The sequence below is a fragment of the Hyperolius riggenbachi genome, chromosome 3, assembly GCF_040937935.1.
Source record: "Hyperolius riggenbachi isolate aHypRig1 chromosome 3, aHypRig1.pri, whole genome shotgun sequence".
NCBI classification, from domain to species: Eukaryota; Metazoa; Chordata; class Amphibia; order Anura; family Hyperoliidae; genus Hyperolius; species Hyperolius riggenbachi.
In genome coordinates, this window is record NC_090648.1 from 326,521,792 (window position 1) to 326,545,401 (window position 23,610).

Here is a 23,610-nt window from a genome sequence, read left to right on the forward strand (position 1 = left end):
AAGCACAATATACATGTGTTCCCAGTTGTGCTATCATGAGTTTATCATGATTTATAGATCCATGGCATCTTTCAGTATTCACACATTTTAAGTGTTTGCCATCATGCTTTTGCATGTTGGATCTCATTCATATAGTCTTATATAAGGTATGCTCAATGAGCTAATATACCCCAGGTGTCATTTTCCATTTGGTCTCTAAAGATAGCAAGAAGATTTGAATCAGGACGATACCATTTAATGGTTAACTTAGAAGAAAAGCAGTAATCCTTCGGCTATGAAGCCTTCATCAGACTGATTCCTGCATACTGACAAAAACTTAGAATACAGCTTATATTACAGCTGACTAACACTGTACAGCACTTGGCTGTCTCTAGGGATAAAAAGAGGGTGACTTCAAGATATGCATCTAATAAATATAGGGCTACATTCACCAGTAATGTTTCTGAGGAAGTTTCATCTTCATCTGATTATGAAGTAATTCTGGCTTGATTGACCACGCATCTGTTTGGTGATTATACTTCAGCCATTGCCTGCCATCTTGTCTTCATCTGGATTGCCTCAGCCTATAGGCCTCAGGTGACTATTCGGTATACTGTGTACATTGCCTTTGCTGTCTGGTGATTGCTGTCTGCCAGTTTGTATGTCAAATCTGCCTGCAGGGTATTGTAGTTTGTATCAGGCAGGAGCTTTCGCAGGCATTAGGGCTAGGTTATATGTCAATCATATTGGTATACAGCCTGACTCACAGCAGGTGACCAGAGAAGCCTGACATGAACACAGTTAATTTACTGATGTCCTGGGTCTTGTGCCAGAATTACTGAGAGACCAGATACAAATTTGAAGCTAGATCTCTAAACTGGATTAAGTGTTGTGTTAACTTGAATGTTTCTTGTTCCCCAGAGGAAGAATGGATGGATCTTCTGGGAAGGGAAATGATTGACATTTGATAAACCGTAACAGTAACCACTTTATCCCAAAAATTCACTACAACTGGGCATAACCACCACATATGGAAAAAGGAGCTGGCCACATCCCCAAAAGCATATAGCAGAAACTGAGGGCATGGCTTTATGCAACCTATTAAGGGTCAAGTAAGCCCTGTGTAAAATCTTAAAATGGTTTTCCACAAGGAAATAAATACAGGGCTTTCCTTCATGACAGTAAAAAAGAAACAACCAACATTTATAGCCCATTTTCAGGGAGATAAAATACCGCTCTCTGGTAATCCTTTCACTAGGTTCCAGCACAGGTAACACTAATATTTGAATCCGTATATTATAGCCATCAAATTAATTTATGACTTGTGTATTCATAAGATTTCTGATTCCATAAATTTCAAAATCATCCCCTCCAGTCCTAAAATGATTTACTAATGAACTTCTAAGCGTGCATCAAATAAAGGAGCAGGGTGAAAACTCTAGCAGAATATCGGCAATACTGCTTATATTCTACAAAGGCTTTTACCTGCACCTACACTAATTCTACCCCTAAATACTTTTGAATGCAGCCCCTACTGTAAAACCTTACATCTAACGCTACCTGTTCCTTAACATAATTCAGGCTGTTGCCAGGGCCCAAATAGCACACTGGGTGCCTATATCGCCGCCTTTAACATTGCAGTCTATGGCACTGCACTGTGCTCAAATAACCTGCTTCAACCTCTAATTTTTAACCACTTCCCATAGTTATAAAGACTTCACTCAGGCTGCCCCAATTCAGTGGAATGATCTTCCAAAAAGAGGTCTCTTCTTTATCATGCTTAAACGGATGCCCCAAACCTAGCCCTTCAAATGTATCTATTTATCTTTCTTGCTTTCCTTATTTATTAATCCTACAAACTCATCACACACAAGTCTTAGGCAGCAAGTCTTTTCATCCAAATGAACATTTTCAAGGAAGCTTTATTTCACATTTGTAATCAATATACTTACCTTAATTTATTGTACAGCGCTGCATAATATGCTAGCACTTCATAAATAAACTTGTGTAATGATAATAGCTACAGCCAAACATTAGTATTGTAAAGACCTTTAGTGCCTTTTCATAAACTTATGTAATGATAATTGCAACAAATACTAGAAGAATCAGAAGAAGAAGAATCAATTTTATTTCACCAAGTTTGCACCTACAAGGAATAACAAACCCTTAACAAACACAAACAAAAACAATACAAGGGTAGACAGTGTGTATATTACAAGTCAAGGACATTATAAGTATAGTGGCAGTAAGCAATGTGAGAATTGTTCATTTACAGTTCTGTGCTGATTACTATCAAGTCCTAGCAGCTCTAACGTGGTTCAGCATGAAGTATGGCTACCGCTTGAGGGAAAAGAAGCTGTTCCTGTGTCTGGAGGTTTTGGTAGCGATTGACCGGAATCTTACTCCTGAAGGCATGCGCTGGAAGATGAAGTGAGCTGGGTGAGAGGGGTCAGAGCTGGGTGAGAGGGGTCAGAGGCAATTTTGGTTGCTCTTTTTCTGCACCTGCTAGCGTAAAGATCCTGCAGGGAAGGTAAGCTATAGCCAATTATCCTTTCCGCTGTTCGGATGATGCGCTGCAGCCTCCCCTTTTCTAATGCTGAGCAGGAGCTGAACCATACAGTCATAGATGATGTTATGGTGGATTCAATAATTGCAGTGTAGAACTGCACCATAAAATTTTGAGGTAGGCCAAACTTTTTCAGCTGCCGTAGATGGTACATCCTCTGTTGCGCTTTCTTGACAATAGTGGCCCTATTGTTATCCCATTTTAGGTTGTGTGAGATCGTGGACCCAAGAAACTTGAATGACTCTACCTGGGTTATTGTGGATCCATTTATGGTTAAGGGGAGGTGCTGGGGGGGGGGGGGAAGATCTCCTAAAGTCTATTATCATCTCCATGGTTTTGAGAGCGTTTAGTTCCAAGTTGTTGCTGCTGCACCAGGAGGAAAGCTGCCTCACCGCCTGCCTGTATGCAGATTCATCCCCGTTTTGTATGAGACCAGCTACTGTTGTGTCATCTGCAAACTTCATAACCTTAACAGATGGATCTGTGGAGATGCAGTCATTGGTGTACAGTGAGTAGAGCAGTGGGGAAAGCACACAGCCCTGGGGTGCACCAGTACTGACGGTCAGAGAGCTTGATGTGTGTTTACCAAGTCTAACACGCCTTCTCCTATCGGTTAGGAAATCGGTTATCCATTTGCAGATGGATTCAGGTATGTGTAGCTGGGAGAGCTTGCTATGTAGCAGAGATGGCATTATGGTATTAAATGCAGAGCTGTAATCTATAAATAAAATCCTGGTGTAGGTTCCTGGGGTGTCTAGATGCTGTAGTACATAATGCATACACATGTTCACGACATCATCTGCGGATCTATTAGGCCTGTAGGCAAATTGCAGAGAGTCCAGCAGGGGATCTGTGATAGATTTCAGGTAAGCCATTAACAGTTTTTCGAATGCTTTCATGACCAATGATGTCAGGGCAACAGGCCTGTAATAATTTAAACATGTAGGTTTTGAATTTTTTGGGATTGGTACAATAGTTGACCTTTTAAAACAGTCCGGAACAATTGAGAGTTCGAGAGATGCTTTGAATATGTCTGTGAATACAGGAGCTAATTGATCGGCACAGAGCTTCAGGCATTTCGCAGAGATAGAGTCTGGCCCCATTGCTTTCCTAGTGTTTTGTCTTTTGAAGAGTCTGCTTACATCTGAATGGCATATTGTTAGAGCATGCGCATCTGGGGACAGGTCAATAGATTGTGTCTGGCCTCCTGTGTTGTGTAGTTGCTGAGGCACCGCAGGGGGTGGAGACGTTGGCTGGCAGGAAGAGTGTTCAGTTTGCCTGCTGCAGAGATGTAAATTATGCGAATTGACTTGGTGTGTTTGGCTTTTGTTGCTAGTGTCAAACTGCAATAAAATGTATTCAGTTCATTTGCAAGCTGCAGATTATGTAGTGAGGGCAGAGATTTCTTCCTGTAGCTGGTAATTTTATGCAGAGATTTCCATATTGTGAATGAGTCGGCGTTTGAACATTGTTTCTCAAGTTTTTTAGAATAATCTTTTTTTGCGTCAGTAATGGCTCTCTGCAGTTTGTATTTCGCAGCTTTGTAGAGGACTTTATCGCCTGTATGATATGCCTTTTCTTTATCGAGGCACAGCTTTCTAAGATGTGATGTAAACCAGAATTTATCGTTATTGTACCTGGTGCACTTTTTTGTGGGGATGCAGGACTCTTCACAAAAGGTAATATATGATGTCACAGCGTCAGGGTATTCATTTAGGTCACTGGTGGATTTTTTAAATATATTCCAGTTTGTTAAATCAAAGCAGCTCTGTAGTTTTTCTACACCTTCACTCGTCCATTTCTTAACTGTGGTCACTACAGGTTTGGCAGTTTTTAGTCTTTGGATGTATGTTGGGATAAGCTGTATAACAGCATGATCAGAGTTCCCCAAAGCTGCCCTGCTGACAGAGCGATACGAGTCCTTAGTCGTAGTGTAACAGTAATCAAGTGTCTTACCTTCTCTAGTTGCGCTTGTGACGTGTTGCTTGTATTTGGGGAGTTCTTTGGAAAGATTAGCACTGTTGAAATCCCCTAGTTTGATAAAAAAAGAATCTGGGTACGCCCTTTCCACCTCGGTGATTTGATCTGCGAGATCTTGGAGCGCAGGCTGCACACATGTTTGTGGAGGGATGTACACAGCAACCAAAATAAAAGAAGAAAACTCACAGGGTGAATAGTAGGGTCTGCAGTTTATGAAGAGAGTTTCCAGCCCAGCCGAGCATGTCCTCTTAATAACTGTAACATCCGTGCACCACCTATCATTAATATAGAAAGAGTCCTCCACCTTTGGTTTTGCCAGACATAAGTGGGTCCCGGTCAGATCTGTAGAGTGTAAATCCATTAATCGGCAGAGCGTTGTCTGGAATAAGCTCGGATAGCCAAGTCTCTGTGAAGCAAAGGGCAGCAGAGAGATGAAAGTCCTTTGTTCTGATCAGTAGTTGAAGCTCGTCCAGTTTGTTATATATGGACCTGACATTTGAGAGTATGATTCCAGGTAGTGGAGAGTGAACAACAGGGGGTTGCTGAGCTGGGATTCCACACCAAGTATGATACCTGGTCCGCCGGTGCACAATCCCTCCGCGGTTCACCACTCCACACAGAATAATTGAATTCAAAATGAAGGAGGCACTCAACTGGCGTTTTTAAACTTGTGTTTATCAGAACAGTGGCCGACACGACATGTTTCGGGGTTTCCCCCTTCCTCAAGTGTACAAGCAACCTCACCAACACTTCTAACTTATGTACTTCTATAGTCCACACCCAAATTGAAAGACCCTCCCCTTCTCAATTAACCCCTCAGGGTAAGTCCAAGTCCAGCTTGTTGGGCACTACACACAAGTGTCTACCCAAATAAACACTTTCAGAAACATAAGTGTGGGCCAACATATAGGCACATGCCTACTCAGTATACAGGCTTACCCGAGCATAAATTCACAGGCTTTGCAGAGCATAAATATTACATAACACATAACACATGTGGTCGCATTCCATTCGTGCAGACCTATTGTAAACAGTCGAAAATGGTCAGACAGGTGGTCAATAGGTATTGGCCGATACTACAGCAGGACCCAGTTTATGGGGAAATTTTCAAAAGTGCTCCACTGTTTTCATTTAAAAGGGGGAGGACCATCAAGAATTTAGTCAGCAGGGTTGACCTAGCAGAAAGATGCGTGGAGATGCACAGACTCACTAAGAAAAGGGGTACTTTTCCGTGCATGAACTGCAATTGTTGTGGGGCAATTATACAAGGGGATCACATTAGTCATCCACACATGGGAGAAAAGATTAAGATAAATTCTATGTACACCTGTGAGAGCATGTTTGTTGTGTACGCTTTGAAATGTCCATGTGGGCTATTATATGTGGGAAAGACAACGAGACGTCAAAACCAGGGTACAGGAACACAAGGGCTCCATCCGTGGATTCAAGCCATTGGAAGTGAGCAGCCATACCCCGGTTGGCAAACATTTTTTTGCCCGTGGACATGGGGTATCGCAGCTTAAATGGATGGTGTTGGACCACGTACCTTCGCTTAAAAGAGGAGGAGATAGGGACAGATTGCTGCTACAGAAAGAAGCCCGATGGATGAGAAAATTAGATTCGATTACACCTAGGGGACTAAATGAAATGTTTAGTTTGAAATGTTTTTTGTAGACAAACGTTATGAGGTAAATGTTACTATGTCATTTTTTGTTGTTTCTCTCTTGCAGGTTGTGATGAATTGTCATCGCTTTGGTGGGTGGAGAGAGGGAAGGTCTGCATCGTTGGTGCAGTGAGTTCAAGCATGATGTGTTATGTAAAATTTATGCTCTGCAAAGCCTGTGAATTTATGCTCGGGTAAGCCTGTATACTGAGTAGGCATGTGCCTATATGTTGGCCCACACTTATGTTTCTGAAAGTGTTTATTTGGGTAGACACTTGTGTGTAGTGCCCAACAAGATGGACTTGGACTTACCCTGAGGGGTTAATTGAGAAGGGGAGGGTCTTTCAATGTGGGTGTGGACTATAGAAGTACATAAGTTAGAAGTGTTGGTGAGGTTGCTTTTACACTTGAGGAAGGGGAAAACCCCGAAACATGTCGTGTCGGCCACTGTTCTGATAAACGCAAGTTTAAAAACGCCAGTTGAGTGCCTCCTTCATTTTGAATCACGGTAGTGGAGAGCGCAGTCCTCTGCGTCGAAAGAGAGTCTGGATCCCAGAGCGCTTGCCTCTTCTTCTAATCCTCACTGCCTGGTTCAGCACAGTAGCTCCACTGGTTAGGATCCCCAGAAGATCAAGAGTGGATGAAATATCCAGGGGTAGATTACATTTGTCGAAGTTCCGAATGCTCAGTAGTTGTTCACTGGTGAAGGTTATCCGGGTTGGGTTGCACAAGGCAATGTTGAAAAATAAAAATACATAAAAACAAACATAAAAAGACAAAGCAAGCTGCCGAGGCTGCCATCCTCCAGGCACCTCCTCCTCACTTCAAGTAAAGTGTGGTAAAGAACTCTATACTTTGTTATAAGTTCTATTCAGTTAGTGTCATCTTATGCAAGTGGCTGACCATCAAAGGTGCTTACAACCTACAAGAATTACTTTTTTTAACCACATTTTTTTCTTGCTGAATTTGACTTCATTTTTCATATTTGTTGTATTGATATGATTCTCTTAACACCTTTAAAGATTTGCAGTGGCACCAATGAAGAGTAGCCACTATACTCAAACAGGCTGTCAAACAATCTAAAAAAGAATTTGAGTTGAAAGTGAATAGCACATGATTAACCTCCTTGGCGGTAATCCCGAGTGTAGCTTGGGCCAGCTGCCGGGAGCTCAATGCAGAGTATAGCGCGCAGGGTGCGCTTTTACTCACCTCCCGAGGGATCCAGACTTCGGTAGCCGTACTTCTTCCTGTCCCCGAAGCTCTGAATCACTCTGGTGAGATCGCCGTCATCGATCTCACTACAGAGTTATAACGCCACCTGGAGGACGGAGGTAAAATTGCAGCGCTGGAGCCCAGGAAAGGGAGTAAGGGCAAGGGGCTGCTGCAGAGACTCTGGCGGCATGATTTTTTCCTGATTTTATGGTCTGAAAAGTTTTAATAAGACCTTAAAATCTGGAAATAATCATATCGCCAGGGAGGTTAATTGCTGATGACATTATATTAGTAAATGTCATTATTACAATATACAACTATTACCTCCTTATTACAATAGTCAACCGCCAAACATTTTAAAAGGTTTCCCTAGAATTAAGTTTAGTACAATAAACAATACGGGTTTGAGCAATAAAGAGGAACAACATTTGACATTTGTACCTTTTAAAATATGTTTATCTTTTAAAAGCTATGAGCAGCTAGCAGCAGGTTTAAAACCCCTTCTGTAGCCAGCTTGTCTTCTCACCAATCTGAACAGGTTTGTAGACAACAGAAGAACGAGGTGATCTGCATTACGGCTATAAGGACAAGAAAGTAGAATTCCTGAGAGAAGCAGCTCATCAGTTTTAACATGATAGGAGCGGTTAAAGAAGTCTGTTTACCTCATGTCAGTGCTACAAATTAGCTTCAGTAGCAAAAGTGCTGTTTTCATCAATCTTTCAACACACATCAGAAGAGAAACTGTATTTACAGATTACTGTAATAAATAATATAAGCACGAAACAGTTCTCAAGTTCTCCTTTAGTACATCACTTAATGAGCTATTCTAAGTTATGTAATTTAATTTTTTAAGGGTAGTGTCTAAAAATCAGCTTTCGTTTTATTTTTTAGCAAAGAGTTTGTACAATGCATTGTCAGAAGGGCCACCTGTAGTGTGACCAGGGATGATGTCCTGTCTGTCAGGAGGAACCAAGCGGTCATGAATTAGGTCGATCTATAATGCAGTGAGACAAGGCCAACAGAGTGTGTGCCAGGTGCAGGGTAAGCTCTGAAGACAGTAAGACATGTATGAAGTATGTTGGAGCTGCTGTCAGTGATGGCTAGAAACCACACACAGAAATCACCTGTTTGGCATATCACTAAAACTATGCTCATGACAAGTGAGTGCTATTACGGCAAATACTTTTTACAGATCCCTGATCACAATTTATAGACTATACAGGGATACCAGTAATAAGTGCCTCTATAAGGGAGCATAGTGAGTGCATAGGGATCACATTGCAGGAACTACTACAAGGGGCACATAAATGAACGAGATGGTGGACTATAAAGGACCTATATGGCAGACACCATAGAGGGTCTTAGAATGGGTGGACACTTTAATGGGTGCAACGAAAAGGGAGATATAATAGAGGTGCCATAATAGTTGAGAAGCGATAGAAACTATCACAGTAAAAATACTTTAGCCATGCCCACTTTTGAGATTTTGCTGCGAATTTAATAATATGACCAGTTACATCCCTTTATTAGCCTCTTTTTCTCCATTTTTACCATTACAAATAATTTTTTATTATGTTCAAGGTAATAAAGTATGCACTGTAGCAACTTTGTACCATTATTTCACAATAAAATATCATACATTCTGCCAGCAACGTAATTTAAGTTTTGTGATACAAGGGATGAAAAGCCATTTTCATCCCATTCAAAGTTTTATCTACAGTAATACTTTTTTTTTAAAGGTATAATGGGTAAACTGAGAAATGTATTTTTCTTCAATGTTTTCTTCTTTTTGCCTTTAAAATGCATCTAAGAGAGAATTATTCTTTCAGAATACCACCCAAAGAAGGTCTTGCTTGTCCTAAAAAAAAAAAAGTTGTCCATAACACTTAGGTGTCCATAAGTATTTGCTTATTAACCACTTGAGGACCGTGGGCTTTACCCCCCTTAAGGACCGGCCACTTTTTTTCCATTCAGACCACTGCAGCTTTCACGGTTTATTGCTCGCTCATACAACCTACCACCTAAATGAATTTTGGCTCCTTTTCTTGTCACTAATAAAGCTTTCTTTTGGTGCTATTTGATTGCTCCTGCGATTTTTACTTTTTATTATATTCATCAAAGAAGACATGAATTTTGGCAAAAAAAAATATTTTTTTAACTTTCTGTGCTGACATTTTTCAAATAAAGTAAAATTTCTGTATACATGCAGCACGAAAAATGTGGACAAACATGTTTTTGATAATAAAAAACCCATTCAGTGTATATTTATTGGTTTGGGTAAAAGTTATAGCGTTTACAAACTATGGTGCAAAAAGTGAATTTTCCCATTTTCAAGCATCTATGACTTTCCTGACCCCCTGTCATGTTTCATGAGGGGCTAGAATTCCAGGATAGTATAAATACCCCCCAAATGACCCCATTTTGGAAAGAAGACATCCCAAAGTATTCACTGAGAGGCATAGTGAGTTCATAGAAGATATTAATTTTTGTCACAAGTAAGCGGAAAATGACACTTTGTGACAAAAAAAAAAAAAAGTTTCCATTTCTTCTAACTTGCAACAAAAAAAAATGAAATCTGCCACAGACTCACCATGCCCCTCTCTGAATACCTTGAAGTGTCTTCTTTCCAAAATGGGGTCATTTGTGGGGTGTGTTTACTGTCCTCGCATTTTGGGGGGTGCTAATTTGTAAGCACCCCTGTAAAGCCTAAAGGTGCTCATTGGACTTTGGGCACCTTAGCGCAGTTAGGCTGCAAAAAAGTGCCACACATGTGGTATTGCCGTACTCAGGAGAAGTAGTATAATGTGTTTTGGGGTGTATTTTTACACATACCGATGCTGGGTGGGAGAAATCTCTGTAAATGACAATTTTTTTATTTTTTTTACACAAAAAAATAAAATCTTCTATGAACTCACCGTACTACTAACAGAATACGTTGGGGTGTCTTCTTTCTAAAATGGAGTCATTTGTGGGGTTCCTATACTGTCCTGGCATTTTAGGGGCCCTAAACCGTGAGGAGTAGTCTTGAAACAAAATTTCTCAAAATGACCTATGAAATCCTAAAGGTACTCATTGGACTTTGGGCCCCTTAGCGCAGTTAGGGTGCAAAAAAGTGCCACACATGTGGTATCGCCGTACTCGGGAGAAGTAGTACAATGTGTTTTGGGGTGTATTTTTACACATACCCATGCTGGGTGGGAGAAATAACTCTGTAAATGGACAATTGTGTGTAAAAAAAAAATCAAAAGATTGTCATTTACAGAGGTATTTCTCCCACCCAGCATGGGTATGTGTAAAAATACACCCCAAAACACATTATACTACTTCTCCCGAGTACGGCGATACCGCATGTGTGGCACTTTTTTGCACCCTAACTGCGCTAAGGGGCCCAAAGTCCAATGAGTACCTTTAGGATTTCACAGGTCATTTTTGTTTCAAGACTACCCCTCACGGTTTAGGGCCCCTAAAATGCCAGGGCAGTATAGGAACCCCACTAATGACCCCATTTTAAAAAGAAGACACCCCAAGGTATTCCGTTAGGAGTATGGTGAGTTCATAGAAGTTTTTATTTTTTGTCACAATTTAGCGGAAATTGATTTTAATTGTTTTTTTTTTTTCACAAAGTGTCATTTTCCGCTAACTTGTGACAAAAAATAAAATCTATGAACTCACCATACTCCTAACGGAATACCTTGGGGTGTCTTCTGTCTAGAATGGGGTCATTTGTGGGGTTCCTATACTGCCCTGGCATTTTAGGGGCCCTAAACCGCGAGGAGTAGTCTAGAAAACAAATGCCTCAAAATGACCTGTGAATAGGACGTTGGGCGTACGTACAAAAAGGGCGCCTGGACAAAAAGGGCGCGGGGTGTAAACTCTAAATAATAATTAATCATTAATAGGGTTTATAAATATAGTGTGCTATATTTCGTTTACAAATAATGTTTAACAAAATTATAAATCATTAAATAATGTTTATTAAATCGGAAATTGTGAAAACGTTAATCTTCCCTGTTTCAAAAGTTAAACTTATAATTACGTTTATAAAAAAACCAATAATATATGTTTAATTGTTATAATTGTATATTATTGTGAATAACCGTCATTTATGGTTTGTTCTTATAATAAAATCTGAAAATATTGTTTATAAAGATGATATAAATATAACTACGTTCGTAATAAGTGTTGTAATACATTAGTAATTATTACTAAAATTTTACTAAAACTATACCTAAGCCTACTCTTACATAGAACCCTACCTGTACCTATCCCTAACCCCTAGACTCCCCTGTTGGTGCCTAAACCTAAGACCCCCCTATTGGTGCCTAAACCTAAGACCCCCCTGTTGGTGCCTAAACCTAAGACCCCCCATGTTGGTGCCTAAACCTAAGACCCCCCTGTTGGTGCCTAAACCTAAGACCCCCCCCTGTTGGTGCCTAAGTAACCCTCCCTGTACCTACCCCTAACCCCTAGACCCCCCTCTTGGTGCCTAAACCTAAGACCCCCCTGTTGGTGCCTAAACCTAAGACCCCCCTGTTAATGCCTAAACCTAAGACCCCCCTGTTGGTGCCTAAACCTAAGACCCCCCTGTTGGTGCCTAAGTAACCCTCCCTGTACCTACCCCTAACCCCTAGACCCCCCTCTTGGTGCCTAAACCTAAGACCCCCCTGTTGGTGCCTAAACCTAAGACCCCCCCCTGTTGGTGCCTAAGTAACCCTCCCTGTACCTACCCCTAACCCCTAGACCCCCCTCTTGGTGCCTAAACCTAAGACCCCCCTGTTGGTGCCTAAACCTAAGACCCCCCTGTTAATGCCTAAACCTAAGACCCCCCTGTTGGTGCCTAAACCTAAGACCCCCCTGTTGGTGCCTAAACCTAAGACCCCCCTGTTGGTGCCTAAACCTAAGACCCCCCCTGTTGTTGCCTAAGTACCCCTCCCTGTACCTACCCCTAACCCCTAGACCCCCCTATTGGTGCCTAAACCTAAGACCCCCCTGTTGGTGCCTAAACCTAAGACCCCCCTTTATTATGTGGATAATAATGTTTTACTAATTGTGGATTCAAAAAATATTTTGCAATTTATGTTACGTACTGATCGCTTTATTTTGTGAATAATAATGTTTTATCGCTTTATTTTGTGAATAATAATGTTTTACAAACAGTAAGGGATAAAACTTTAAATAATGTTTTAATTATTTAAATAAGATAAATATGTTTAGTATTTTCATAAACGTTATTCGGCACGGGTGCATTTTATAAACGTAAATCACCACAAGTTCAGTTATAAATCATTAAACATCGCCGGGCGCCGTTTGTAAACTTTATTTAGCTCCTGGCGCCGTTTATAAACTTTATTTAGCTCCGGCGCCCTTTTTTCCTACTCGGCGCCCATTAAACTCTATTTATTATGGGAGTGAATGGCGGCGCCCTTTTTGTCCACTAGCGGCATGCGCCCTTTTTTCCCAGCTCCGGACGTTGGGCCCCTTAGCGCACCTAGGCTGCAAAAAAGTGTCACACATGTGGTACCGCCGTACTCAGGAAAAGTAGTATAATGTGTTTTGGGGTGTATTTTTACACATACCCATGCTGGGTGGGTGAAAAAAACCCAATAAAAATCAATTTCCGCTAACTTTTGACAAAAAATAAAATCTTCTATGAACTCGTCATACACCTAACAGAATACCTTGGGGTGTCTTTTTTTCTAAAATGGGGTCACTTGTGGGGTTCCTATACCGCCCTGGCATTTTACGGGCCCAAAACCGTGAGTAGTCTGGAAACCAAATGTCTCAAAATGACTGTTCAGGGGTATAAGCATCTGCAAATTTTGATGACAGGTGGTCTATGAGGGGGCGAATTTTGTGGAACCGGTCATAAGCAGGGTGGCCTTTTAGAGGACAGGTTGTATTGGGCCTGATCTGATGGATAGGAGTGCTAGGGGGGTGACAGGAGGTGATTGATGGGTGTCTCAGGGGGTGGTTAGAGGGGAAAATAGATGCAATCAATGCACTGGGGAGGTGATTGGAAGGGGGTCTGAGGGGGATCTGAGGGTTTGGCCGAGTGATCAGGAGCCCACACGGGGCAAATTAGGGCCTGATCTGATGGGTAGGTGTGCTAGGGGGTGACAGGAGGTGATTGATGGGTGTCTCAAGGTGTGATTAGAGGGGGGAATAGATGCAAGCAATGCACTGGCGAGGTGATCAGGGCTGGGGTCTGAGGGCATTCTGAGGGTGTGGGCGGGTGATTGAGTGCCCTAGGGGCAGATAGGGGTCTAATCTGATAGGTAGCAGTGACAGGGGGTGATTGATGGGTAATTAGTGGGTGTTTAGGGTAGAGAACAGATGTAAACACTGCACTTGGGAGGTGACCTGACGTCGGATCTGCGGGCGAACTATTGGTGTGGGTGGGTGATCAGATTGCCCGCAAGGGGCAGGTTAGGGGCTGATTGACGGGTGGCAGTGACAGGGGGTGATTGATGAGTGATTGACAGGTGATTGACAGGTGATTGACAGGTGATTGACAGGTGATTGACAGGTAATCAGTGGGTTATTACAGGGGAGAACAGATGTAAATATTGTATACTTATATCACCAGGCGCTGATGGGTTCCTATCTAAATAAGCAGCGTTGTAAGACAAGGGATCCCTTAAAACCCAGAAGTATATTGCAATATCAAATTCAGTCTAACACGCGCTGAAAATTATAAACAGTTTTATTCAGTATTGATTCATTCAATAAAACTCAACTCACGCCTCATCCTATTCATTCCATACCATGCAACCTAGCAGAAGGGCCCTTCTATATATACTTCTCTCTAAATGTGCACATAAAAAATTAAAAAATGAAAAATTCAATTAAAAATTAAAAAGATAAAGGTCAAAATCAAAATGATAAAAGTATTAAGTATGAAGTTCACAGATGGGTAAAGATGCTCTTGATTAAACTTATATTATGCAGGAGAAAATATAGCGTTTGTGAATGTCCATAAAGTACAATCCTTATACATTCAAAGTTCCAACTTACGATACCACAGAGCCTCTGTTCTCAGTGTGATCTCTCATTAAACACTGTTGTTGATCTCCCCAGAGCTTCTTGGTAGTCTGATTTATTGCCCCAAGATCCGGCGTGTTTCCACGATAATGGCAGCCCTCAGTTTATGCGTCTTGCCAGGCGGAATAACCGCCGAAGATACGGGCCTCCTTGTAACAATTACTCCGTGCTTTACTAGCATCCGGGTGCGGCCTGTGTCACTTCCCGTTGTTAAACACCGGGGTCCGCTCGCCACACTTCCGCTTAGTCAGCTGTAGTCCACGCAGTAGTTATGGGTGACGTCACCACTCAGGTCTCTTGGATCTCTGCGTACAGACGGCCGTTGCGCGCTCCGCGGCTCGTCTCTTGTCCAAGGCCGATAAGCTTGTTACAATTCTAATAAATAGATCAAAACCTCTACGCGTTTCTGCCAATCAGCGTTGGCCTTCTTCAGGAGGGTTTTCTTGACAATCTTGATTGATTGTGGTGACGTCACCCATAACTACTGCGTGGACTACAGCTGACTAAGCGGAAGTGTGGCGAGCGGACCTCGGTGTTTAACAACGGGAAGTGACGCAGGCCGCACCCGGATGCTAGTAACGCACGGAGTAATTGTTACAAGGAGGCCCGTATCTTCGGCGGTTATTCCGCCTGGCAAGACGCATAAACTGAGGGCTGCCATTATCGTGGAAACACGCCGGATCTTGGGGCAATAAATCAGACTACCAAGAAGCTCTGGGGAGATCAACAACAGTGTTTAATGAGAGATCACACTGAGAACAGAGGCTCTGTGGTATCGTAAGTTGGAACTTTGAATGTATAAGGATTGTACTTTATGGACATTCACAGACGCTATATTTTCTCCTGCATAATATAAGTTTAATCAAGAGCATCTTTACCCATCTGTGAACTTCATACTTAATACTTTTATCATTTTGATTTTGACCTTTATCTTTTTAATTTTTAATTGAATTTTTCATTTTTTAATTTTTTATGTGCACATTTAGAGAGAAGTATATATAGAAGGGCCCTTCTGCTAGGTTGCATGGTATGGAATGAATAGGATGAGGCGTGAGTTGAGTTTTATTGAATGAATCAATACTGAATAAAACTGTTTATAATTTTCAGCGCGTGTTAGACTGAATTTGATAGATGTAAATATTGCACTGGCGAATTGATAAGGGGGGGTCTGAGGGCAATCTGAGCGTGTAGGCGGGTGATTGGGTGCCGCAAGGGGCAGATTAGGGTCTGATCTGATGGGTAACAGTGACAGGTGGTGATAGGGGGTGATTGATGGGTAATTAGTGGGTGTTTAGAGGAGAGAATAGATGTAAACACTGCGCTTGGGTGGTAAACTGATGTCGGATCTGCGGGCGATCTATTGGTGTGGGTGGGTGATCAGTTTGCCCGCAAGGGGCAGGTTAGGGGCTGATTGATGGGTGGCAGTGACAGGGGGTGATTGATGGGTGATTGACAGGTGATCAGTGGGTTATTACAGGGAAGGACAGATGTAAATATTGCCCTGGCGAATTGATAAGGGGGGGTCTAAGGGCAATCTGAGCGTATAGGCGGGTGATTGGGTGCCCACAAGGGGCAGATTAGGGTCTGATCTGATGGGTAACTGTGACAGGTGGTGATAGGGGGTGATTGGCAGGTGATCAGGGGGGATAGATGCATACAGTACATGGGGGGGGGGGGGGTCTGGGGAGAATCTGAGCGGTGGGGGGGGAATCAGGAGGGGGCAGGGGGGGGGGGATAAAAAATAGCGTTGACAGATAGTGACAGGGAGTGATTGATGGGTTATTAGGGGGGTGATTGGGTGCAAACAGTGGTCTGGGGGCGATCAGTGGGCGGGGGGGGGGGCAGATCAGTGTGTTTGGGTGCAGACTAGGGTGGTTGCAGCCTGTCCTGGTGGTCCCTCGGACACTGGGACCACCAGGGCAGGAGGCAGCCTGTATAATACACTTTGTATAATACACTTTGTAATGTTTACACTTTGTATGCGGCGATCGTCGGGTTAACAACCCGCCGGCGCTTCCGAAGCCAGGCGGCGGCGGATCGCGTCACGGATGACGCGATCGCTCCGCCCATGCCCCTACAAGGACCGCCGCCATTTGTCAATACGGCGGTCCTTGCGGGGTCCACTTCCCGGCCGCCAATTGTCAATACGGCGGTCGGGAAGTGGTTAAACACAGACAAATTGAAAACAAACCTGTACCACCTAATCCACCCACCCCCCTGCACCGCACCTCCTTAAAAGCTCTCCGGCTTGGCTTCCTATTGGAGGAAGCAAACAGAGGCGAAGAGTGTCGGGGGGAGTGCATTATCGAGGGGGCGATACTACGAGGCTGACTGACAGCCTCACATAAATAAAGCCAGCTAGCGACAAGCAGATTGTCGCTATGCTCGCGAACTTTTAAGGGGGTGCAGCGCGGCGCAGGGGGGCTGGCAGCGGCGGTACAGTGTGCACATGACATGCCTCTGGGTCCTATTAGGATTATAATATGCCACTTCGTGTTCTCTTTAAAGAGTAAAAACTACTATAGTCTGAAGGGTGGAAACAAGATCTAGATGCAAAGTGGTGTTAACAGAGGTTGAAATAGTTTTCTTTAAAATATAATTAAATACAAGGTTAACATGTTTTACCCTTAATATATATTTTCAAGTACAGCCTACTATTAAAAATATCAGAAATGCAAATATAGAGTTTGGTCAGGAAAATGCATTCTTTAATAAACAGATTCTTAAAGGGAACCACCTGATCTGCATGCTTGTTGAGGGGCTGTGGCTAAAGGTATTAGAGACACAGGATCAGCAGGAGAGTCAGGCAACTGGTATTATTTTATAAGGAAAAATCCATATCCTTCTCAGTTTAGGTTCCCTTTAAGTGATACAAAAAATGACCACTTGTTTTAGAGGAATGTCCAGTGTTTGTGCCAATGACAGACGATGGGGGATAAAACTTAAGAATAACTGGCCAATGTGTCACACAATATTATTGTAGTAAACTGCAGATGTGGGTCCACTGAGAGCAGCAAGAGGCCCCTACATGCTCTAAGCTTCTTCTTTGATTACTATAGGAAAACGCACATGCTTTGGATATCCAAAACAGAATACTTGTTTCACAGAAAACCTGACTGCTTGTTCTGGGCAACAGCTCCAAATGTTGCTCCATTTTTCTTTGCACAAATTTAGAAAATCACCATAAATGTGTATTACACAAGGACAGCTTGAAATTCAGTTGTTATTATGGCTGGATAGTGTAATGGTTAAGGGCTCTGCCTCTGACACAGGAGACCTGGGTTCAAATCCCGGCTCTGCCTGTTCAGTAAGCCAGCACCTATTCAGTAGGAGACCTTGGGCAAGACTCCCTAACACTGCTACTGCCTATAGAGCGCGTCCCAGTGGCTGCAGCTCTGGCGCTTTGAGTCTGCCAGGAGAAAAGCGCAATATAAATGTTCTGTTTGTTTGTTTGTTTGTTGTTTGCTATATGGAGCATGCAGCAATCCTAAGATGCAGATCAGCAATTGTGTGCTGTAACTAGTCACCAACAACAGACTTGCTCTAGAAGTGACTGCTGGAACACTGCAGTTGCTACTTCTCCAAGTTCAAGGACCCAGGCTGGGTTAACACATATAAGGTGTCCAGTCAGTTTTTGGCAGTTGGCATCCGTTTTGTATGAGTTTTATGTGGCTTTGTTCAAACACACCGTTAAATAAGTACATTTCCGGTCCAGTCCTGTCAGTTTTGCATCAGTTTTGTGTGAGCTTCTATGGCTTGGTTTACACATAAAAGGTGTAAATTTCTGTCCAATCTAGTCCAGTCCTGTCAGTTTTGTATCAGTTTTCTATGGTTGTGATCACACATTAAAGGTATACAGTTCCAATCCTGTGATGTAAAACTGGTGGGACAGGAATGGACCAGAAATGTACAGATTTATGTGTAACCAAGCCTGACTGTCAGAAACTTTCAATTGCTACAACTACTCAATCTAGAAGTGACTGTTAGGCCTCTTTTTCACGGGCAGTTGAACTGTGTGCTCAGCAAGGAGTTACCAGACAGCAGCAAGCAGTTGAGAGTTTGAGAGGTATTTAACTGCCTATCAACTGCCCGTGGAAAAGAGGCCTTAAAAAATTCAGTTGCTTCCTCTCCTTGCTCAAGGACTGACTGTCGGAAACTTTCAGTTGCTACCTTTTCTTGCTCTAGGAGTGACTGTTGGAAAACTTCAGTTGCTAACTCTCCTTGCTCAAGGACTAAAGGCTCATACACACATCAGACTATAGTCTTTGGAAAATGAAAGATCACAGACCAATCTTACCACCCTTCATGTAATATGAGAGCCATACTCTACACAGTCTTTTCTATGGAGCTGAACTCCCCACCAGACAGAAATCTTTGCAAGATGCTGCACACAAAGATGCTGTACAGACACAAAAGATCAGTATCTGCAAAAGATCTGTTCCTGCCAAAAATCCATTCCTGCAAATTGCAATGATAGTCTATGAGATCTGCAGATCCTCATACACACATAATTTAACCGACATTCATCTGCAGATCAGATCCACCAGGATGGATTTTCAGATCTGCGGATGATTGCTTGATCTGCAGATGCAAATGTCAGTTAAATCATGTGTGTATGATGATCTGCAGATCTCATAGACTATCATTGCAATTTGCAGGAATGGATTTTTGGCAGGAACAGATCTTTTGCAGATACTGATCTTTTGTGTCTGTACAGCATCTTTGTGTGCAGCATCTTGCAAAGATTTCTGTCTGGTGGGGAGTTCAGCTCCATAGAAAAGACTGTGTAGAGTATGGCTCTCATACTACATGAAGGGTGGTAAGATTGGTCTGTGATCTTTCATTTTCCAAAGACTATAGTCTGATGTGTGTATGAGCCTTAACTGTCAGAAACTTTCAGTTGCTATCTCTACTTGCTCTAGGAGTGACTGTTGGAAAACCTCAGGTGTTACCTCTACTTACCAAGTGATAGGTTACTACCTCTACTTACCTAGTGACAAAAAAAGGTTGTTTTTGATGAGCAAGTGGCTTGCATATCATGATAGCATGTAGCAAATAGTCACAATCACCCAAGTGACACAAGCCTAAGATTTTCTAGCACTGATCCCAGACCATACATCAATGAGAAAATGTATGTATGAATGCATATTCAAAATTCTAAAATATCTCTGGTAACAAGACTATCATCTTCCAGAGGTCAAACAGATTCATTTTTCCTAGTAAAAAAATTGACATTTTTATGGAGATAAAACAATTTTACCTGTGGCATAAGTGACTTTGCAATTAAATAGGACTCTTCAGCTTCTTTGCTTTTGTTTAGATTTTTGTAGGTTCTCCCCACATTCATATGAGCACCTATGTCATCTGAAAAGATAAATACAGATGCACATTGTCAGAATGATATAAAAAGTGCTGTAAATTACTGTAGTTGCAATACAAGAGAAACACTATGATAGATACAATTTGCTGGTTATTGCAAGAGATTACAAGGATGGGAGTCTAAAGAAGATATTATCTTGAAAACTTTTGACCTTGTTGTTTGTTTTGAACTTTTAATGAATAAGGTAACAGTTAAATCCATAGAACAAGAACAAAAAAAAATAAATCAATTGAACAAGGGCCTGTAGCAGTGCTTCCTGTGCAGACCATGATACTGCAGATGCCTATGCCTCAGTAATAAGATACATTTGTTTGAGGACAGTGACGTGGGCATTTCATAAGGGTCATTATCAGATAAAAAAGGGTACTATAATTAGGATCTCACAGGCTAGCAGAATACCATTATATCCATGTGGAGCAATCATGCTGAACAGGGTAGTCTATCACACAATAGAACGTCCATAAAAATAAATAAATAAATAAATAAATCCAGCGATCAACCTAATTAAAGAGTCATGCACTTCAGGCCCAGTTCACATTGGACAGATCAAAAACTGATCTGTGTAAAAATGATAATTTTTTTTTAATCCATGACCCTTGAAAGCAATGGACACGTTGCTTTCAATGGACACGTTGATCCACACACACACACACACACAAAAAACAAAAAAAAAAACGATGCAGACCCAAATGTGTGGTCTATTCGGCAGAACGTGCCGAGCAGATCAATGTGAACGGTTGAGGGCTGTGGAGTCGGAGCAATTTTTGGGTACCTGGAGTCAGATGTTTCATAAACTGAGGAGTCGGAATATTTTTGTACCAACTCCACAGCTCTGGTATTAGACTAAGAAGTCGGAGTATAATTTTGGGTAACTGGAGTCGGAGGTTTCATAAACTGAGGAGTTGGGAGTCGGATGATTTTTGTACTGAGGTACTCACTTGAATAGAGTGATAATCCAGACACTTCCCCCATCCAGCTCCACCAATGAATTGCACATGCACACTAGCACAGATCCTGAACGGGTCTGTGCTATTAGGCAAGCGTGAGCCTGTGCAGTAGCATGGACCTCATCGAGCTCCTTTTTTTCTGCTGAAGACAGAGTGGATCTGTGCTACTACGCTGGAGCAGTGTGGAGGATCTGTAAGTATCAAAAATGTTTGTTTGCAAACCTCACAAGCTTGCTTTAAGTGAAATCTCCACTCAGAGAGTTTAAATACCTACAACTAGCAGTATACCATCATTTGGAGCAATAAAGTTTTCTCTGAGCTGAAGATCTGCCGTCTCCAAGGGCCTGCCATGCTATTTCACTATCTCGAAAGTGGCAAGAAATAGAAATACCCATCAGGAAGCTATACATAGAACATTTTGTGTTTATTACTGATTCTCCACAAGCATAACACTAAACAAGGTCACATTCTTCATGTCATACACATATAATTCAGATCTGGAGTCAATGTATAGACAGATTTAGTGCATCAGAACAAGCCGAACATTTGAAGAGAGAAACAAATCTATATAACTGCAGACAGCTCAGAGGTCAAGTTTTAACTGATGAATCAAAGAGGCGAAGATTAACTCCCTGCCAACAACAACACTGTAATACCATTATGTGATTAAATGTATATGACAGTTTATCGGAGCACTGCTTAAATATCAACCTATATTTACATTTCATTGTATTTAACATGTCAGCATATTTTCCTTCAGTTTATCATATGGGGTCTTCAGTTCACAAATAACCTCAGGATTTGAAATAAACCACAAGCTTGGACAGGACATTAGTCACAGTTTGTTTGTTTTGGGTGCTAGACATTCAAATGTGTCCAAATGTTTTATTTTTAGGTCAGGAGTTTAAGGAGCTACATTTAGGAATCAAAAGAAAAGACAAGACACCAAGGCCTTAAGATTTAAGAGTTTTAGCAATAGAGTGATTTCTCTTTTATGTCTGGCTGTATGTACCCATAAATATACAGGAATACTCCATTGTATAGTTGACTGCTAACTTGCTAAATTTAAAATACATGCTTATACCTATATACAAACTTATTGATCACCAATTACCATTTCGACTTGCCTGGCTGTGTACACATATGACTTGCCTATGGTTTGTTATTACAATGTATTTTGCCATGATATTATGGAGTTTCTGGTAAGTCAGCGGGGATCTCAATGCCACCCTATTTGATTTTTTCCCCATTATGTGGGGAACAATCAAAACAGTATAGAAAAAAAAAACAAAAACCCAGCACCATCCAGTAATTAATACAGTAGAATCTCGTTATAGTAAACTTTGATATAGTAAGTCTCTGGATATAGTAATCTCAGTCCTCAGGTCCCAGCAAATGCATCTGTATAAATATACTACTTTTCCTGGTCTCTTGGAGTTTACTGAAAAGGGATTCTACTGTATATGTTCTTTTTCATTTGGTATGGACTTTAAAGCAGAAGGGACAGCCATACTATCCCGGGAAAAAAAACACATATACAGTACAATCATTTATAGCAAACTCCAAGGACCAGGAAAATTACCATATCAGAGGTTTACTTTATCAGAATTGACCATACATTGTATATTTATACAGACATTTGCTGGGACCTGAAGACTGACTTTACTATATCCAGAAGTTTACTTTATCAGAGTTTACTATAATGAGATTCTACTGTATAAGAATTCTGTAACTGTATTTGGAATTCTTGCAATGCAGGGTTATGTTGCAGGCTGCATAATAAACACAGAAAAGTGGGTAAATGGAATTAGATTTTGTGGGTAACAATCCCGCTTAAACCACTTAACCTCCTTGGCGGTATGAAAAATACCGCCAGGAGGGAGCGCAGCAGTTTTTTTAAAATTTTTTTTTTTTTTTATCATGTAGCGAGCCGAGGGCTCGCTACATGATAGCCGCTGCTGAGCGGCATCCCCCCGCCCGCTTCGATCGCCTTCGGCGATCTCCGATCAGGAAATCCCGTTCATAGAACGGGATTTCCTGGAGGGCTTCCCCCGTCGCCATGGCGACGGGGCGGGATGACGTCACCGACGTCACTGACGTCGGGACGTCATTGGGAGTCCCGGGCCACCCCTCGGCGCTGCCTGGCACTGATTGGCCAGGCAGCGCTGGGGTCTGGGGGGGGGGGGCCGCGCGCCGCAGCAGATAGCGGCGATCGTGAGCGGGCCGGCGGCGATCAGAGTGCTGGCGCAGCTAGCAAAGTGCTAGCTGCGTCCAGCAAAAAAAAAATTATGAAAATCGGCCCAGCAGGGCCTGAGCGGCACCCTCCGGCGGCTTACCCCGTGTCACACACGGGGTTACCGCCAAGGAGGTTAAGGACCACAGTCTTTTCGCCCCTTATGGACTAGAGCCTTTTTTTTTCCATTCAGACCACTGCAGCTTTAACGGTTTATTGCTCAGTCATAAAACCTACTATCTAAATGAATTTTACCTCCTTTTCTTGTCACCAATACAGCTTTCTTTTGGTGCTATTTGATTGCTGCTGCGAGTTTTAGTTTTTATTATATTCATCAAAAAAATGATTTTTTTTTTTTACTTTGTGAGAAAATTTGTCAAATAAAGTAAAATTTCTGTATACATTTTGTCCACATTTATTGTGCTACATGTCTTTGATAAAAAAAAACAACATTCAGTGTATATTTATTGGTTTGGGTAAAAGTTATAGCGTTTACAAACTATGGTGCCAAAAGTGAATTTTCCCATTTTGAAGCATCTCGGACTTTTCTGAGCACCTGTCAGGTTTCATGAGGGGCTAAAATTCCAGGATAGTATAAATACCCCCCAA

General features: G+C 42.0%; 1 protein-coding gene across 4 annotated transcripts in view; it reads right to left on the reverse strand.

Annotated features, from left to right (window-relative positions):
• Positions 1–23,610, reverse strand: part of TMTC3 (transmembrane O-mannosyltransferase targeting cadherins 3) — a 128,647-nt gene that overhangs the window by 22,680 nt on the left and 82,357 nt on the right. For all 4 annotated transcript variants that reach the window (XM_068276841.1, XM_068276840.1, XM_068276839.1 and 1 more), the window contains one exon: positions 19,702–19,805. In XM_068276841.1, the coding sequence (XP_068132942.1) occupies positions 19,702–19,805 (104 nt within the window). The remainder of the gene's footprint in view (positions 1–19,701; positions 19,806–23,610) is intronic.